The 19942-nt window shown below is 40.3% G+C and overlaps 1 protein-coding gene across 1 annotated transcript; it reads left to right on the forward strand.

Moving 5' to 3' along the window:
- Positions 1-497: 497 nt before the first annotated feature.
- On the forward strand, positions 498-19539 carry LOC141110011 (phospholipase A2 inhibitor and Ly6/PLAUR domain-containing protein-like). The gene is made up of 4 exons (XM_073601260.1): positions 498-1454; positions 3418-3570; positions 9363-9503; positions 19313-19539. Exons 1-4 carry the CDS (start codon positions 1298-1300, stop codon positions 19513-19515), a joined length of 654 nt encoding a protein of 217 aa, XP_073457361.1. The 5' UTR covers positions 498-1297; the 3' UTR covers positions 19516-19539.
- The last annotated feature ends 403 nt before the right edge of the window (positions 19540-19942 follow it).

A 19942-nucleotide genomic window follows, 5' to 3' on the forward strand; every position in this document is an offset into this window, starting at 1 on the left:
GGGGGGAATTCAGAAGGGGGGTGGATTTGTACTGGTGAGGAAGGGGAGATTTATGCTTTTGAGGGGGGGGGATTTTTGCTGACACATAATCCTACATCTTGGGGGGAGGGCGCAATTTTGGCATGTTCCCCCCCGGGCTCTACATGTCCTTTTCCCGTCACTGGGTATTGTGCATGGGTGTAATCTGGTGTGTAGGTTGTGATGTTAGAAATAAGGAGATGTACCTCTATCCAGAAAGGTTGTATACTGTATGTGGACATGCCCCACCATAGGTAAAGGAGTGAGCCAGTTTCTTTATTGCATCGCCAGTGTTCTTTAACCACTTACCATCCCGCGTATAGTAATATGGGGCCCTCAAGGTGGCTCTCTCATCTTGGGCGGCCACCAGATGACGTCCTTGGCTTCCCAGCTGTCTAGGGGGCACGCGTCACTCGGGAGCCGATGCGCATGCCCGGCGGCCGCGATTACTTGTCACAGAGCATGGAAGTAAACACACAGATCCACGTCCTGTCAGGAGAGAGGAGACCGATCATGTGTTCCTTGTATATAGGGACACCGATTGGTCACGTCCCCCAGTCAGTCCCCTCCCCTCACAGTTAGAATCACTCCCTAGTTAACACATTTAACCCCTTGATCGCCCCCTAGTGTTAACTCCTTCCCTGCCAGTGACATTTATACAGTAATTGGTGCATTTTTATAGCACTGATCATTGTGTAAATGTGAATGGTCCCAAAATAGTGTCAAGTGTCCAATATGTCCGCCGCAATGTCAAAGTCACAATAAAAATCACAGATCACTGCCATTACTAGTAAAAAAAAATAATAATAAAAACGCCATAAAACTATCCCCTATTTTGTAGACACTATCACTTTTGCGAAAACCAATCAATATGCGCTTATTGCGATTTTTTTTACCAAAAATATGTAGAACAATACATATCGGCCTAAACTGAGGAAGAAATTTGTTTTTGTTTTTTTTTAATTGGGATATGTATTATAGCAAAAAGTAAAAAATATTGTGTTTTATTCAAAATTGTCGCTCTTTTTTTGTTTATAGCGCAAAAAATAAAGACCGCAGAGGTGATAAAATACCTCCAAAAGAAAGCTCTATTTATGGGGAAAGAATTAATCAAAATTTTATATGGGTACAGTGTTGCATGACCGCTCAATTGTCATTCAAAATGTTACAGCGCTGAAAATTGGTCTGGGCAGGAAGGGGGGGTGAAAATGCCCGGTATTGAAATGGTTAAACAAAGTTATAGAAAGAGAAATCATTCTGCACCAAAGTATTTTTTAAGATGTTGCATAGGAAATATTTTCTTTTTGACATTGCAGGAAACTTCTTGTGGTGCCATGAGTGCCAAGATGCTCAATCTTCTTCTTGTGCCAAGTATCAGGTTTTGTGTGGCCCGGATAATGATGTGTGCCTTTCAGAAATGAGAAGGATTACAGAAGGTAAGCTACTCAAGATTGTGCCTGAAGATGAATGGACATTCCACTTTTTTGTAAATTTTGAGAGCAGAATACCTGATCTCATATGGTTTATATTCTGGTAAAGGATATAACATATTGCTAAGTTGAATTAGATGGACTTGTGTCGTTTTTCAACCTAACTATGTAATTACACCTTGCAAATTTGCCAAGTAAGCCAACAATATATGGACTAAAATTTGTGTGAAGCAAGTTTTGGAATTATGGAATACACAGGAGGGCGGTTAGTAAGAAGTCCAATTTCCCATTTACGCTCATATATATGCATGGTATCAAACATAGTGTGATAAATTCTCTTTATCAGCTTAATGGCTTCCATCCATTGTGTTACTTGGGACCAGGAAGCTGAGGGAGAGCACCAATTGAGGGTTAAAGCCCAATGAATGGCAATAAAAAGAGCATGCGTAAGTCTCAGATCAGGGTTTGACACCTCAGGGATTGTAGTAAAAAAGAGACACATGGGCACCATCAAGGTGTTTTAAGCCTGTAATTTGGGGCACCTTGATGGCTGCTTTTTGGCAGATGGGCCAAAGGGCCTTAAAGCTCCAAAATGTTTGGAAAAAGGTACCTCAATCTATGCAGCCCCTAAAGCATGTGTCACCTACCCCAGGGATAATTTACCATCGTGTATGTAATTTCACCACCATTTCTTTAATATCTATTGATTGAGTGCTTTTGTGCATATTCAATAGCATCTCCAACCAGTCCTCGACAGAGTAGTCTACCCTAGCTCCCAATGAACCATCGAGGAGGATTTATCTATGGAATGTATCCCTTTAATATTTCTTTATTGAAACTTTATAGGGTAGAAATAATACCCCTATCTCTGGAGGAATTCAAGGAGAGGTACAGTCAAAGCTGTACTTCTCCTGTGGATCACAGGAGTGCAGTTCGTTCTGCACTCCTGTGACCCATTTTCAGTAGACAGCTGGCTGAAGTCCGCAGTCTGCTGACGTCACAGAGCCGGTCCAGGCTCGGGAAAGATTGCGACCATATGGTCGGGATCTGCCGACGTGCCTGAATCAACATCCGGCTCAGCCTCCCAGTGAACATGAGAGGCGGGGGCAAAGCAGACAGTCGGCAGCTCTCTGCTCAGGAAGCTGCGGTGGTGATTGATCGCTTGGTTCTCAGTGTTAGAGCCGGCGGGGAACAAATGCAGCATCGGACATAGTTTGTACTGTTGAAATATTAGTGAGGGGACACACTGGACACATTGGCTGTCATGGTGCTATGTGCTAGATGTCCAGTGCGCTCCTGTACCTTAAAGAAGGGTGGGCTCCCTCCAGGCTCACCTACTCTCTGCCTATCCGGTAAAATGCATGTGCTTCCATTGTGGAGGCTCTTAAAATTTTGAGTTAGGACTACAGAATACAGGGGTGCCTTGAAGGGGCTCTGCAGCTTATGCATGTATTTGCAAATGTGTGCAAACTAAACCCCTGTTTTTAACGCATGCTATCAGACAGGATAATTCGGTTGGTTGCAGACTGGTCGGTAACTTGAGCTTTGAATTTCTTAGGCTTTGTTTTGCATGCAATGCCCTTCCATGTGCTCCTTGCTGCAAAGGCCAGTTATAGGTGGGGGCAGTGGTCCTTTGTTTGTATTGTATGGAGGGTCACAAGAAGGGTAATTGTTAGGGCTACAGGGAGGGTTTTTAGCATGAGGGTGACCCTTGGGCAGGGTATTGCTCTCCACGCTCAGAGTTTTGCACCAACCCACCAGAACCAATTTCCCATTGCTGAAAGATAAAGTATCAATTATAGGGGTTTATGTGTGTCTTTGGAGGCTTTTTAAACATGAACCTTCATTTATAGATTCTGGTAAATTGCAGGACCCATGCATGAGGATGGAGGCCATCCTGTCACTGGATTGCTTATCAAAGGTTAGTCTTAAATCTAGGAATTCCATGGTCTTGTTTTTCATTCTTCAGATCCAAGCCGGAAACTAACAATGCAAACGCTCAGAAGATGTGGAAATTCCGATGAATGTAATATAGATGGCACCCTAACTGGTCGAGGCAAAACATTAACCATCAAAACATCTTGCTGCGAAACAGACATGTGTAACCCCCCAGATGCTTTATGTAAGAGATAATTTCTTTACATCATTTTATCATCTATGATTAAAACAGTAGCTTAGTTCCAAAATGTCCTCATTACATAGTCCCTCTTCTGGAGCTAACTCCCTCTGCCCATCTTTCTTCCCCAGATGGCCCTCTTTTAATGTTTTAACAAATACAATCTTTCTCTTTTCTCTTAATGTTTAAAGTCTAATCAAAAAGGTAAATAAATCTATTTCTGACTATAAATAATAAGTGATTATTCCAGCAAGATATTGTAAATCTGGTCTATTACATAAAAAGAATAGAGTCACCCATCAGAATAAACAGAAATACTATGTAGCAAAAGTTTTACTATATAAATAAATAATTGCAACATTGTATAAAGTCTATCCCAGGGGTCGGCAACCCCTTGCATGCGTGCCAGACATAGTACGTGGCTGCATTTATGCTGGCACGCAAAGGCTTGAGACACATCAACACAGCCAGTCGCCCGATGATTGCGGCTGGCTACATAGAAAGGAGCCCCGCTGCCTCTTTCCAGCCTCTGGTCCAGCCTACTTCTGTTCCTGGAGACACATCAACACAGCCAGCTGCCCAATGCTTGCAGCTGGCTACACAGAAAGGCACCCTGCTGCCTCTTTCCGGTCCCACCCACCTCCATTCCCAGAAACACAGCCAGCCCCGCTGCCTCTTTCCCCGCCCACCTCCGGTCCCAGAGACAGCTGACATATCAAAGTCAGCCGCCTGATTCTTGCTGATGGCTACACAAGAAGGAGCCCAGCTGCCTCTCTCCCACCTCCATTCCCAGCCACCTCTGTTCCCCCCCCCCCTCAATGGCTTGTCTTCCTTCTAGTATACTGTAGATGCTGTGTTCAGCCATATAAAAGGCATTCTGCGTGTATCCCGCCCCCCCAATCCTCTTCTCCACTGACCCCATTTTCTGCCCTGCTGACCATAGATGTCTGCCGGCTGACCCCTGTTCACTACCCCACTGACCCCTGTACACTGCCCTGCTGGCTTCAGACCTCTGTCTGGCTGCCCCCTGTACAATGCCCCACTGACCCCATCCTCTGCCTTGCTGACCCCTGTACACTGTCCTGCTGACCTCAGACATCTGCCTGGCTGACCTCTATACACTGTCCCACTAACCCCACCATCTGCCCTGATGACCTCAGATCCCTTCCCTGCTGACCCCTGTACACTGCCCCACTGACCCCTGTACACTGCCCTGCTGACCTCAGACGTCTGCCTGGCTGACCGCTGTACACTGCCCTGCTGATCTCAGATCTCTGCCTGGATGACCCATATACACTGCTACACTAACCCCACACTCTGCCCTGCTGACCTCAAATCTCTGCCCTGCTGACCCCTGTACACTGCCCCACTGACCCCTGTACACTGCCCTGCTGACCTTAGACTTCTGCCTGGCTGAACCTCGTACACTGACCCATTGACCCTATACACTGCCCTGCTGACCCTTGTACACTGTCCTGCTGACCCCAGACCTCTGCCTGGCTGACCCTTTTACACTGACCCATTGACCCCTATACACTGCCCTGCTGACCCCTGTACACTTCCCTGCTGACCCCAGACTTCTGCCTGGCTGAACCTCGTACACTGACCCATTAACCCTATACACTGCCCTGCTGACCCTTGTACACTGTCCCGCTGACCCCAGACCTCTGCCTGGGTGACCCTTGTACACTGACCCATTGACCCCTGTACACTGCCCTTCTGACCCTTGTACACTGCCCCGCTGCCCCCAGACCTCTGCCTGGCTGACCCGCAGTTCTCTGTCTTGCTGACCCCTGCACACTACCCTACTTAGCCCATTCCTCTGCCCTGCTGACTCCATCCTCCGCCCAGCTGAGCACTGTCCTATGTCCTGCTGACCCCTTTCCCCTGCACTGCTGAACCATGTTAGCTAGTAAGAACTACTAATTTACAGGTACAGGAATTGGGGTTCATATGAGGTGTGAAGGTGAGAAATTGGGTTGATCTAGAGTCTGAAGGTGCAGAAATCGGAGTTGATCTGAGGTTTGAAGGTGCAGGAATTGGGGTTGATCTTAGGTGTGAAGGTGTAAAAATTGGGGTGATCAGAGGTGTGAAGGTGCAGGAACTGGAGTGATAGGAGGTGTGAAGGTGCAGGAATTGGGGTACACTGAGGTATGAGATTTACTGTAGGAATTGATTTTAAACGTTAATACCAGATGATTTTGAATGTTAATGCCAGATTTAATATTTTCCATTGTCCAGATAAAGTCACAGAATAAGAAGTGAAGTTGGATAGTTGTTGTACCAACAACTTCCGTTTTCTTAGTCTTACTTACACCTTTCCTGTTATAGCAATTGCATTGTGCGTCTATGTATGAATACATAACAGGCACCAGAGTTTGACCACATTGCTCAGTGCACCCATAATCCAACAGACCTGGTCAGACATACCCCCTGACCTAATGCACTGATTGGATCTGTAAATATGGAAATTGAAGTGCCACACAACTACCAAGAGGTCCAGATACACATTTTGGGGGTCCAAAACTGTCCCCTTCATCAGGACGTGATTGACAACAATCGGAATGAACTAGAAGTGAACTGGACCTTTAACGCTATTGTTTTCCAGGGTGACTGTAAGGACAGCCACAAAAACCAAACAGGTGACCACACTTATACCTCACGCCACTTGTGTAGTGGTGGTTGCTCGCTCACTGCCACTCCTCTAAATAAGAGGCTCTAGCCATAGCCAAAAAAACAGCATACAAAAAAATGAATATTCTGAGGAGAATCACAAGAGGGCATCTCCCTGGAACATAGACAGCTACTATTGGCTAAAGGGGGCAATAAAGGAGAATGAGCAAAAATCAATACAAAATTTATTGAAATATCAAAACTACATAGAAGTAAAATATTTTGCTTCAACAGGGAAGCTGGATATAGCTGGTCCTAATGAACAACCATGGAATAGTACACCAGGTGTAGCTATACACGTGGTGTACCAATGGAACAGATAGACAGACAGTAGACACACAATAACACACAAAAGACACAAGCGGTGCAGACGCCTGTATTAACACATATGCAAAGAAACCCCACAGGCTAATCGCCAATAGGGAGGTAATAAAATAAAAAGTAATAAGGATGGGTACAAGGGAAACTATGCAAGTGTGGCCCCCACGGAGAAATAAACTAGTGAAGGTGATGCCGCCAAGGATATGCTGCCAAACAGAAGGTTAACCATCTGTATAGTCTCCAAATAATGCTGATATATAGTTCTAATTGGATGTGCTGGAGTTGATTCAAATTGTACAATTGCATGCGCATGTAGGAGGCATTTCTTAATGATGTGTCAGTTCCAAGGAAAAGATTGTAACTTGAACAAAGTTCAGATATCTTTGACACAGTACAAGACTGATTGATAGCCAGGTGGTACTCAGGTGACAGTTTTCAAAGGAAAAATGGCCTTAATCAGAGTAGGTTTGAATGATACTACTACAGGTATCCTCTTGACCATCACCAGGGCACAATTAACACTGACAAAATGTCCATCACAGCAGACTATCCCGGGATCGACGTCTATCCCCAGGCCACACAGTTCGTTAATAGCAGACTGTCTAAACTTGAATGCAATCATATATAAGTGAATGTTATAGTTGTAACATTACCGCCTTCCTTCCCAATGCAGGTATGCTGGCCGTGAGCTCAGATGCTTCAAAAGCGGCATAGCAGTCTCGTCGTGTTCCCATCGATCAGGGGAGGATAGACCAGTGGGTGCTGTTGGATGTGCCGTGCTGTGTGTTTGCCAGTTCTCCGCTCGTTTTTCAGCCGCGCTGCGGCGGTAGCTTAAAGCAGATTGCAACTTCACTGATGACAGCTTCAACTGTGTGGGCTAGGTACTTCGCTTAAAATTTCTCTGTTTCCCATTATGTTTGGGGGATCGCTGTAGCGGCATCTGAACACCGCAATTACATTGACGCGTTTCACAACGTCATGTCACGTAGCTTCAACTGGACGTGGAGAGGCTTGTGTCTTTTGTGTGTTATTGTGTGTCTACTGTCTGTCTATCTGTTCCATTGGTACACCAGGTGTATCCCTACACCTGGTGTACTAATCCATGGTTGTTCATTAGGACCAGCTATATCCAGCTTCCCTGTTGAAGCAAAATATTTTACTTCTATGTAGTTTTGATATTTCAATAAATTTTGTATTGATTTTTGCTCATTCTCCTTTATTGCCCCCTTTAGGCAATAGTAGCTGTCTATGCTCCAGGGAGATCCCCTCTTGTGATTCTCCTCGGAAGGCCTTGTCTGCAGTTTTTGTGGAAGTAACCTGGATGAAGGTGGAGTTTTTAGACCCCCAAATCATGTTGGATACTTTTTGGGTTATACTCCAGACTTTTATTGGAATAAAGTTGTATCTGGACCACTTAGCATTGTGTGGGGAGGTGCAGCATGGTGCGGCGGCAGTGATTACAGTGAGTCTTGTTGTATTAATGCAGAATTCAGTAATTCACAACAGACCTGGTACCTGACCGGGAACACTTACGGCGTGTAACAGTAATGTGCAGCAGAGTAGCAGAGCAGGTCTCAGATGTGCCATCAGCGTCTGTCTTGAGGGGCAGAATGCAGCCTGGCCAGTCCAAAAATCTGGAGGTCTTCAGGCAGAATGGCATGTCCCCTATCCTTTCCCTACTCATCAGAAACCTTTCCCTGCCACTAATCACTGCCAGACAGGTGACCTATCCCTACACTACCCATGCATGAAATGGGCACCAAGCCTAGAAGACAGGGCCTTGAATAGGCTCTGTGACCCATGATCTCTGCGTGTGCCACTCAGACTCGGTTAGTGTGGGGTGTAAGTATGAGTTCCTCCGCATCTGCTGCTGTGAGTGCTGGCTGCGGATGGAGCCCATCCTGGTTCCTACAATGGCTTAAGAAAGAAAAGGGGTGATCCCTAATGCCGCACATCCACAAAATCCTGTACAGGTGGACAGAGTGGCAGCCTCAGCCTGGACTCTTACCAGGCCATGCCCCAGTATAGGCTCTACCTGACCCAAGGTGGCTACTAGAGTCACATGGGGTGGCAGCATGCAATCAGATTCCCCAATGGCCCTGGAAACCATAGAGGAAACATGTTCCTCTCAACTTCCTCTCCCCTGCAATACCGCTGCGGTCAAGTTCCACCTGCAGTGGAGAACGTAGACTGTACCTGCGTACAAGTGGTGTGGTGCTTCAATTTCCATTTTTGTTACAGTACAAGCCAAGGAGACTATGGAGATCCTCTGGTGTTTAGATACTGCCTGCCCGGGAACCAAATTATTTACATTCTCATCAACACTATAAGATAGCAATACCACTGGGATAACCTAATGCCGTGTACACGCGACCGGACTTTTCAACAACAAAGGTCCGACGAAACGAATCCACCGGACAATCCAATCGTGTGTGGGCTTCATCAGACCTTTGCTGTAGAAAAATCAGACGGACTTTAGATTTGGAACAATTTCAAATCTTTCGAACGGATTCGAGTCTGGTCAAAAAATCCATTCGTCTGTATGCTAGTCCGACTGACTAAAACCGACGCTGGGGCAGCTATTGGCTACTGGCTATGAACTTCCTTACTTTAGTCCAGTCGTACGTCCGCTGTGTCGGAACTCCGTCGAAAGTCAGTCGAAAGTCCGTCAAAAAGTCTTTCGGAGTTCAGTCCTTTGAAAGTCTGCTCGTGTGTACACGGCATTAGTGTCCAGCATTATTTTTCTAATTTCCTTAAGTGAATAGATAAGAGTCATGTGGTGTAATAATTCTAATGTCCACCAGGGTCTCTGAAGAGGAAAAAAACGAATGGGAAAATGTGTCCTATTTATACCTCCTTACAAAAGGACTATCCAGAGTTGGATGTTGTTCAGTGCACTGGTGATGAAACTCATTGTGTTAACTTTACATCCTTAATAACTGAAGGTAGGTGAGTCTAATTTTAATAAATCTTTGGACAGAGGACATAAGGAAGCCATGACATTTGGATAAGGGCTTAAAGAGTATATCAAGGCAAAATAAAATAGAAAATGTAGTATATTTCTCAATGTTTTATCACTTTAAAGTCCCTGAATGCACAGAAAAATGTCCTCCTAATTCCTGATCTAGGCTTTCAACACGCAGGTCTTCTGTGGTGTCAGCCCTACCCAGTTGTCTTTTGCTTAACTACATAATCACTCTCTATTGGTCAGACTTCTACAACCTAAAGGTTAATCATTCTGTAATCCAATATAATAACTTAGAGGACTAAATAACCTTCAGTCCATATCGCTCCTAACCTCGCATGCAACAAATTTCAGTCCTGAACAAGTATTTGGAAGAATGGGGTGCTGTTTGTTTCTTTTCTTTGGAGGCTTTTTCTATTCTGAAACAAACTGAACCCAATTTTCTCAAATACACACACACAGGACTGAAGATTATTGCATGCAATTATAGAAGCGAAACATGATTTTCTGTATTTGCACAACAAATGGAATTTATATATTCTGGATCTCCATCCGGCTTGGTTAGGTAGATAATAAATACTTTTTGACCTTCCTATTTTTTAGGGGTCAAAATTGTATGGTGAGCTGGTTTTTAAGATGTGATGGCACAAATGTAGATTTTTTTTCATGGATTTGGATCTCTACAGTTTGATATACAGTATAGGAGACTTGCTGTGCATACTTTGCACATGTAATTTTTTTTAGATGTAGTTTAATATAAATTTAAATCCTTTGTTTACCCATAAGAAAAAAAATAAAAATAAATCAGCACAAGGAACTTACCTTCAGTGAAATACACTATATTACCAAAAGTATTGGGATGCCTGCTTTCAGGCTCGGTTCACACCAGAAATGGCTGCGTATCATACAGGAATGCTGTGTGTCCCTGTTCTCCATTTCAGGGACGAATCAGGGCTGGATCTTTGCCTGAATTCGGCCCTGAAACTGAGCCAAAGATGCTCCGCAGCCACCCCGTAGATATGTGAACCGGCTCCATAGAGAGCCAGTCACAATTCCTGCTATGCAAATTGGATGCGGAGAAGCCTGCATCCAATTTGCATAGGTGTGAACCCAGCCTCACATGCACATGAACTTTAATGGCATCCCAGTCTTAGTCCATAGGGTTTAATACTGAGTTGGCCAAACCTTTGCAGCTATAACAGCTTCAACTCTTCTGGGAAAGATGTCCACAAGGTTTAGGAGTGTGTCTATGGGAGTGTTTGACCATTCTTCCAGAAGCACATTTGTGATGTCAGGCACTGATGTGGGTGAGGAGGCCTGGCTCACAGTCTCCACTCTAATTTATTCCAAAGGTGTTCTATTGGGTTGAGGTCAGGACTCTGTGCAGGTCTGTGCAGGTCAGGTGAATTTTCCAGAATGTCTTGGTATGCTGATGCCTTAAGAGTTCTCTTTACTGGAACTAAGTGGCCCAACCCCTGAAAAACAACCCCACGCCATAATCCCCCCCTCCACCAAATGATTTGGACCACTGTACAATGCAAGGTCCATAAAGACATGGATGAGCGAGTTTGGGGTGGAGGAACTTGACTGGCCTTCACAGAGTCCTGTGCCTGACCTCACAAATGCGCTTCTGGAAGAATGGCCAAACATTCCCATAGACACACTCCTAAACCTTGTGGAGAGCCTTCCCAGAAGAGTTGAAGCTGTTATAGCTGCAAAGGGTGGGCCAACTCAATATTGAACCCTACGGACTAAGACTGGGATGCCGTTAAAGTTCATGTGCATGTAAAGGCAGGCGTCCCAATACTTTTGGTAATATAGTGTATGTCTCTGCTGTGTCCCCTGTTCACCGAAATCTTCCTCCTTCACCCCACCCCTGCTGCTGTAAACTTCCAGTGTGGCATGGGCCAATAGAACTAAGTGGCTGTCACAGGGTCTTATCAAGAGTGCCCAAATCTGCACATCCTTTCTATCCAGTTCCTCCATTCATTGAAGCTGTACTGCAGCTTCTATAATAAATATGACCTATGAATGGAGGGGGTGAACCTAGATTTCAGATAAGGAGGACACAGTAGCACAATGGACATATCACACTGAAGGTAAGTAATTCCTCTTGTGCTGATTTATTATTTGTTTTAGGTAAACTTAGGCTCTATTTATAATTTGTTTACCCATTTAGCACTTAAAGAGGAGCATCAGCCAATTTTGTGTTTATTCAGGGTGGGTTCACAGATATGCGGGGCCGATTTCTGTGCAAAATCCAGAGCGGTTTCCATTCAACGATTCAGGTGCGATTCAAGTGCGAATTAGACATTTAAGTCGCACCTGATCCAGACTCAAAAACACACAGGACCCTTTTTTAATTCGCACCACAACCCTGCCGCTCCGTGAGGACGTCATTTGACGAAACATGCATAGAGTGGGGCAGGAAAGCTGACGATATCGCTTGTAGTGGTCATAGCTCGTGTTGTGTGATGCAACCAGGGTGTAAAGACTCATTCGGGCTGATCGTGTAATCCCTAGTTTCCCGGGTAGGCACTTGGAACATCCTCTCCTCTTCTTTCCTCTTACTTGCTCTACATTAAATGACGGGATGAGACTGATTGACGAATATATTGAAGAAGCGCTTGGAGAGGTTGAGCTTACACGCTGGTTTATAATCTTACCTACTGATCCATTCGTGAGTTTGAACTAGTGAGACTGGTGAAGGACTCATGTTGTGGTGGAAGCACTTGGTGATTTTTGTGTAAATTGGCTGGGAAATTCATCTTAAAGAACTTTCTACTTTTTCTTTTAACATTTAAAAAAAAGTTCTCACTCATACTGTATGATTATTGGTGTGTAAAATATGTTTTGAGAGATAGTCTTGTGGTGGCTATGGACTATTGTAGAAACATTTTAGCATTTTATGCACTAGACAATGTATATATATTTTTGTATTTTTTGTATAGAATCTGTTTGCACTAACCTACTTTGCACCTTAATTTGTATACTTGCACAATTAGGTAATCAATAATTAGTAGGAATATTTGTTTCAATTAATTTATAGTATAGCATGGAACACTTTGTATGTTGTAGAGCAGTGGTCATCAACCCTGTCCTAAGGGCCCATTAACAGGCCAGGTTTTATGTATTACCTTGGAGATGCAGACTAGAATACTGCAATCACTGAGCAGCAAATGATATCACCTGTGATGTATTTCAGTTATCTTGCAAACCTGGCCTGTTAGTGAGCCCTGAGGACAGGGTTGATGACCACTGTTGTAGAGCACTTGCGCTAACCTCTTGTTTACCCATCTAATTACTTATGGATATCGTCAATAATTGAGAAAGCTGCAGTCCATTTAGATCAGAGATGTGCAGGATGAAAAAATTTGTTTAGTTTAGTTTCGTTTCGATTCGTTATTTAACTTAATTCGTTTAGTTAAATTCATTGCATTCATTACATTCGTTTTCGGAATTTGTTTCGTTTCGTATTCGAAAAAATTCGACCGCATTCGAAAAAATTCGACCGTATTAGAAAAAAACTGTCAAATTCGAAAAAATTCTACCACATTCGAAAAAAACTATCAAATTCGAAAAAATTCTACCACATTCGAAAAAAACTATCAAATTCGAAAAAATTCTACCACATTCGAAAAAACTGTCAAATTCGAAAAAATTCTACCACATTCGAAAAAAACTATCAAATTCGAAAAAATTCTACCACATTCGAAAAAAACTGTCAAATTCGAAAAAATTCTACCACATTCGAAAAAACTGTCAAATTCGAAAAGATTCTACCACATTCGAAAAAAACTATCAAATTCAAAAAAATTCTACCACATTCGAAAAAACTGTCAAATTCGAAAAGATTCTACCACATTCGAAAAAAACTGTCAAATTCGAAAAATTTCTACCACATTCGAAAAAAACTATAAAATTCGAAAAAAACAATAACTGAATTTGAAAAAGTAAACTATATATAACCATTTTGCGAAATTTGAAATTCGTATAGAATGAAATCGAATTCCAATAGAAAAGATTAGGATAGAATAGAAAGTATAAAAGAATAGCATAGAAAAACAATAGATCAGAATAGAAAAAAATATAATATATTGTATTCTAAGCTTTTCTATTTGAATTCGAATTCATTCTGTACCAAATTCCAATTTTGGAAGATGGTTAAATATATATATTATATTTTTTTTCTATTCTGTTCCATTGTTTTTCTATGCTATTCTTTTCTATTCTATTCTAAACTTTTCTATTCGAATTTGAATTAATTCTATGCGAAATTCGAATTTCGGAAGATGGCTTCTAAAATTAGAATTTCGTATAGAATGAATTCGAATTTGAATAGAAAAGATTAGAATAGAAATAGAATAGACTAGAAAAACAATAGAACAGAAGAGAATAAAATATAATATATATATATTTTTTTTTCTATTCTGTTTCATTGTTTTTCTATGCTATTCTTTTTTATTCTATTCTAAACTTTTCTATTCGAATTTGAATTCATTCTATACGAAATTCGAATTTCGGAAGATGGCTTCTGAAATTCGAATTTCGTATAGAATGAATTTGAATTTGAATAGAAAAGAATAGACTAGAAAAACAATAGAACAGAATAAAATATAATATATATATTATATCTTATTCTATTCTGTTCTATTGTTTTTCTAGTCTATTCTTTCTACTCTATTTTAATCTTTTCTATTCAAATTAATTTTATACGAAATTCGAATTTTGGAAGATGGTTTTATATATATATATATATATATATATATATATATATATATAAAAAATATTTTTTCTATTCTGTTCTATTGTTTTTCTATTATTTTCTATTATATTCTGATTAGAATTCAAATTTATTCTATACAAAATTCGAATTTCAGAAAATAGTTATATAGAAATAGAATGAAATCAAATTCGAAAAGAATAGAATAGAAAAACAATAGAACAGAATAGAAAGAAATATTTTATATATATATATATATATATATATATATATATATATATATATATATATATATATATATATAAATAAATAAAATCATCTTCCGAAATTGGAATTTGGTACAGAATGAATTCGAATAGAAAAGATTAGAATAGAATATTTTATATTTTTTTCTATTCTGTTCTATTGTTTTTCTATGCTATTCTTTTATATTATTTTCTGTTCTATTCTAATCTTTTCTATTTGAATTCATTCTGTACCAAATTCCAATTTCGGAAGATGTGTGTGTGTATATATATATATATATTATTTTTTTTCTATTCTGTTCTATTGTTTTTCTGTTCTAGTCTTTTCTATTAGAATTCGATTTCATTCTATTTCATTCTGTTTCTGTATAACCATTTTCGGAAATTCAAATTTCGTATAGAATGATTTCGCATTCAAATAGAAAAGATTAGAATAAAATAGAAAAGAATAGAAAAGAATAGAAAAACAATAGACCAGCATAGAAAAAAAATAAAAATAAAAAAAATATATATAAATATATATACCGTATTTATCGGCATATAACACGCACTTTTTTCCCCTTAAAATCAGGGGAAAATCATGGGTGCGTGTTATATGCCGATCCCTTGCGATCCTGAGCTGACAGATCTTCAAAATCGCCGACCGCGATTTGAAAATGGCGCCGAAATACACAGAGCCGGTCCTCGGCTCTTCTCGGCCACTTTCGGCTTCACTCGAGCGCCGCCCGAACCTAGCCGAGTGTACTCGGCTAGGTTCGGATAGCTCCGCTCACAGTCACGCCCATCCCGGGCGGGACTACGAGTGGAGCCGAAAGTGAACGAGAGCCGCCGAGAAGAGCCGAGGACCGGCTCTGTGTATTTTGGCGCCGGCGGCACCATTTTCAAATCGCGGTCTGCGATTTTGAAGCTCAGGATCGCAGGGGATCATAGGATTTTCAAACTGCAAGCTGCAAGGCTGCACTGGGATAAGGCTGCAATGGACACTGGGAAGGCTGCACTGACAAGGCTGCACTGACAAGGCTGCACTGACATGGCTGCACTCGGGCAAGGCTGCACTGAGAAGGCTGCAATGATGGGCATTTAAATGTAAGTTTTTTTCCCTTAAAATTCCCTCCTAAACTTGGGGTGCGTGTTATACGCCTGTGCGTGTTATACGCCGATAAATACGGTAATTTTTTTGTATTATTCTCTTCTATTGTTTTTTTATGCTTTTCTTTTCTATTATTTTATATTCTATAATAGTCTTTTCAATTCAAATTCATTCTATACGAAATTCGAATTTCGGAACATGGCTTCTGAAGTTTGAATTTCTTACAGAATGAATTCGAATTTGAATAGAAAAGATTAGAACAGAAAATAATAGAAAAGAATAGACTAGAAAAACAATAGAACAGAATAGAAGAAAATATAATATATATATATATATTATATATTATATTTTCTTCTATTCTGTTCTATTGTTTTTCTAGTCTATTCTTTTCTATTCTATTCTAATCTTTTATATTCAAATTTGATTTCGGTCTATATGAAATTCGAAAATATATATATAAAACCATCTTCCGAAATTTGAATTTCTTATAAAATGAATTCGAATTTGAATAGAAAAGATTAGAACAGAGTAGAAGAGAAAAGACTAGAAAAACAATAGAACAGAATACAAAAAATTATATATATTATATTTTATTCTGTTCTATTGTTTGTCTAGTCTATTATTTTCTATTCTAATCTTTTCTATTCAAATTCGAATTCATTCTATACGAAATTTCACTTTCAGAAGCCATCTTCCGAAATTCGAATTTCGTATAGAATGAATTCAAATTCGAATAGAAAAGTTTAGAATAGAATAGAAAAGAATAGCATAGAAAAACAATGAAACAGAATAGAAAATTTTATATATATATATATATATATATATATATATATATATATATATATATATATATATATATATATAACATCTTCCAAAATTCGAATTTCATATAGACCGAAATCAAATTTGAATGTAAAAGATTAGAATAGAATAGAAAATAATAGAAAAGAATAGACTAGAAAAACAATAGAACAGAATAGAAGAAAATATAATATATAGAATGAATTTGAACTTGAATTGAAAATACTATTATAGAATATAAAATAATAGAAAAGAAAAGCATAAAAAAACAATAGAAGAGAATAATAAAAAAAAAAATATATATATATATATATATATATATATATATATATATATATACATATTCTATTGCTTTATTATTTTATATTCTACCTTATTGTTTTTTTTAGAAAAACGTTTTCTATTTTTTTTTAATTTGATTATGTTTTCGAATTCGATTCGAATATGTTTTCGAATATGTTTTCGAATTCGATTTGAATATGTTTTCGAATTCGATTCGAATATGTTTTCGAATTCGATTCGAATATGTTTTCGAATTCGATTTGAATTCGTTCGTTTTTTTTCGGATTCGTTTAAATTCTTTACTTTTGTCATTCGGAAATTCGGATGCATCCGAATTTCCGAATAATGAAAAATTCGTCCGAATTTCGATTCGGAACGAAACGGAATGCACATGCCTAATTTAGATTAGTGTACACATACCGACCAGTGGCGCTGTTACCTTCTTATATCAATTAGCACCACAACCAGCCAGCATATATAGTATATGAATCGGCTCCATTGAAAGCCGGGCTGGTTCACATGTTATGCAAATCGCATGCAGTTCAAAATAAAAGTCAGCAGCTACAAAAACTTTAGCTGTTGACTTCTACAGACACTCACCTGTCCAAAGATCCAGCGATGTACTCACCTGAGCTGTCCCTTCCCTTTGTCTTCTCTCCCAGGTGCTAGTATCTCAACTGTGGGCACGCAGCTGAAACAGCTTGAGGCTTCACAACCTGGTGCCCACTGCTCAATGCACGAGCCGCGCTGTGCATTGTGAATGGTCCCACAGTCCTCTGGGACCTGTGACGTGCCCCAGATGACTGCAGGGAGGTTGAAGAAGAGGAGAGCTTCCGGTCGGATTGCTTAGGCGATCAGAGTGGAAATGGGAGCTGTTACCTGTCGAAAACAGGTATACGGATACCCCCAAAAAAGAATTAAGGAAAAGGAGGTGGGGAGGAGGCCTTAAAGCTGAACTTCCCCTTTTGGATGGAGATTCCTAGTAAAAAATTTCCTTTTGCAGTTGTAGAGATTTCCCCTGTTCTGTTTCTGGAACTGAAGTGAATGAAAATCTCCTCAATGGGGCTCGAACAGCAAAAAAATTCTGTAACCAAAAATAAAATATATGTAAATATACAGCATCTCACAAAAGTGAGTACACCCCTCACATTTTTGTAAATATTTTATTATACCTTTTCATATGACAACACTGATGAAATTACACTTTTCTACAATGTACAACACTGCAGAAATGACACTTTGCTACAATGTAAAGTAGTGAGTGTACAGTTTGTATAACAGTGTAAATTTGCTGTCCCCTCAAAATAACTCAACACACAGCAAATAATGTCTAAACCACTGGCAACAAAAGTGAGTACACCCCTAAGTGAAAATGACCAAAATGGGCCCAAAGTTTCAATATTTTGTGTGGCCACCATTATTTTCCAGCACTGCCTTAACCCTCTTGGGCATGGAGTTCACCAGAGCTTCACTGGTTGCCACTGGAGTCCTTTTCCACTCCTCCATGACGACGTCATGGAACTAGTGGATGTTACAGAACTTTCGTTCCTCCACCTTCTGTTTGAGGATGCCCCACAGATGCTCAATAGGGTTTAGGTCTGGAGACATGCTTGGCCAGTCCATCACCTTTACCCTCAGCTTCTTTAGCAAGGCAGTGGTCATCTTGGAGGTGTGTTTGGGGTCATTATCATGTTGGAATACTGCCCTGTGGCCCAGTCTCCGAACAGAGGGGATCATGCTCTGCTTAAGTATGTCACAGTATATGTTGGCATTCATGGTTCCCTCAATGAACTGTAGCTTCCCAGTGCCGGCAGCACTTATGCAGCCCCAGACCATGACACTCCCACCACCATGCTTGACTGTAGGCAAGACACACTTGTCTTTGTACTTCTCACCTGGTTGCCGCCACACACGCTTGACACCATCTGAACCAAATAAGTTTATACGTCTATTTCCCAAAGACAACCTCTGGATATGACGCTGAGCATGTGCACTCAACTTCTTTGGTCGACCATGTCGAGGCCTGTTCTGAGTGGAACCTGTCCTGTTAAACCGCTGTATGGTCTTGGCCACTGTGCTGCAGCTCAGTTTCAGGGTCTTGACAACCTTCTTATAGCCTAGGCCATCTTTATGTAGAGCAACAATTCTTTTTTTCAGATCCTCAGAGAGTTCTTTGCCATGAGGTGCCAAGTTGAACTTCCAGTGACCAGTATGAGTAAGAGAGATAACACCAAATTTAACACACCTGCTCCCCATTCACACCTTTGACCTTGTAACACTAATGAGTCACATGACACCAGGGAGGGAAAATGGTTAATTGGGCCCAATTTGGACATTTTCACTAAGGGGTTTACTCACTTTTGTTGCCAGCAGTTTAGACATTAATGGCTGTGTGTTGAATTATTTTGAGGGAACAGTAAATTTACACTGTTATACAAGCTGTACACTGACTACTTTACATTGTAGCAAAGTGTCATTTCTTCAGTGTTGTCACATAAAAAGATATAATAAAATATTTATAAAAATGTGAGGGGCGTACTCACTTTTGTGAGATACTGTATATATTTCTTTTTTTTTTTTACATAAATGTCTAAAATTATATATTTTTAACACTTACTTCATCATTTTCCACCATTTTCTTTGAACAGGATCTCTTTCTAGAGAGGAATTGTTGCATGGATGTGCCATGGAGAGCATTTGTGAAAATAATCTCATCAAAGAATACAGATCTGTCAGTAATCAGATGTTAGTAAGGAATGATATTGTATGTAGTAATGGCATGGCAATTATGGTTTGTCTTCACCACCTGATAATATTTTACATTGCTGCTCTGGCCATGCTAAGAGACTGATCATCCTTCTAGTTAAATAAAAATAAAAGCAAAGGCGATGGTAGGTTTCCTTCTAGCAACCAATTCCAAAACTATCTATGGATTATGAAGAGGTATTAAAGAAATCCAAGGGAACACTTGATACACATTCAATATTTTAAATAATTGATCTACATAAATATAATTTGAAATATAATTTTAAACTTAATTATGTATGTTAAAATGTTAAACGAAATGCAATAAATTGATCAAATATTATGGCAGAGGGTCTCCTACAGAGTAGATGAGTATAATTTGCACATCTACCACTGATCCACTCTTCAACTACTATTTAAAAAATAAAAATATCCCTAATAAAGCTGAAGTTTAATCTGATTATTCCTTGCCTTCCCTGGTCCCCCCACCCTCTTCATCAACATGCTAATGTTTAATGTTTAAATTAAACCCT

The sequence above is a fragment of the Aquarana catesbeiana genome, linkage group LG10 (assembly GCF_042186555.1).
Source record: "Aquarana catesbeiana isolate 2022-GZ linkage group LG10, ASM4218655v1, whole genome shotgun sequence".
Taxonomy (NCBI): Eukaryota; Metazoa; Chordata; class Amphibia; order Anura; family Ranidae; genus Aquarana; species Aquarana catesbeiana.

What these genes read in the sequence shown, in the direction of transcription:
- LOC141110011 (XM_073601260.1), top strand. Translation starts at nt 1,298, where the DNA reads ATGTTGCATAGGAAATATTTTCTTTTTGACATTGCAGGAAACTTCTTG. An exon ending in AATGAGAAGGATTACAGAAG is followed by an intron (nt 1,455 to 3,417) that starts GTAAGCTACTCA and finishes TTCATTCTTCAG; the next exon opens with ATCCAAGCCGGAAACTAACA. An exon ending in TAACCCCCCAGATGCTTTAT is followed by an intron (nt 3,571 to 9,362) that starts GTAAGAGATAAT and finishes AATGTCCACCAG; the next exon opens with GGTCTCTGAAGAGGAAAAAA.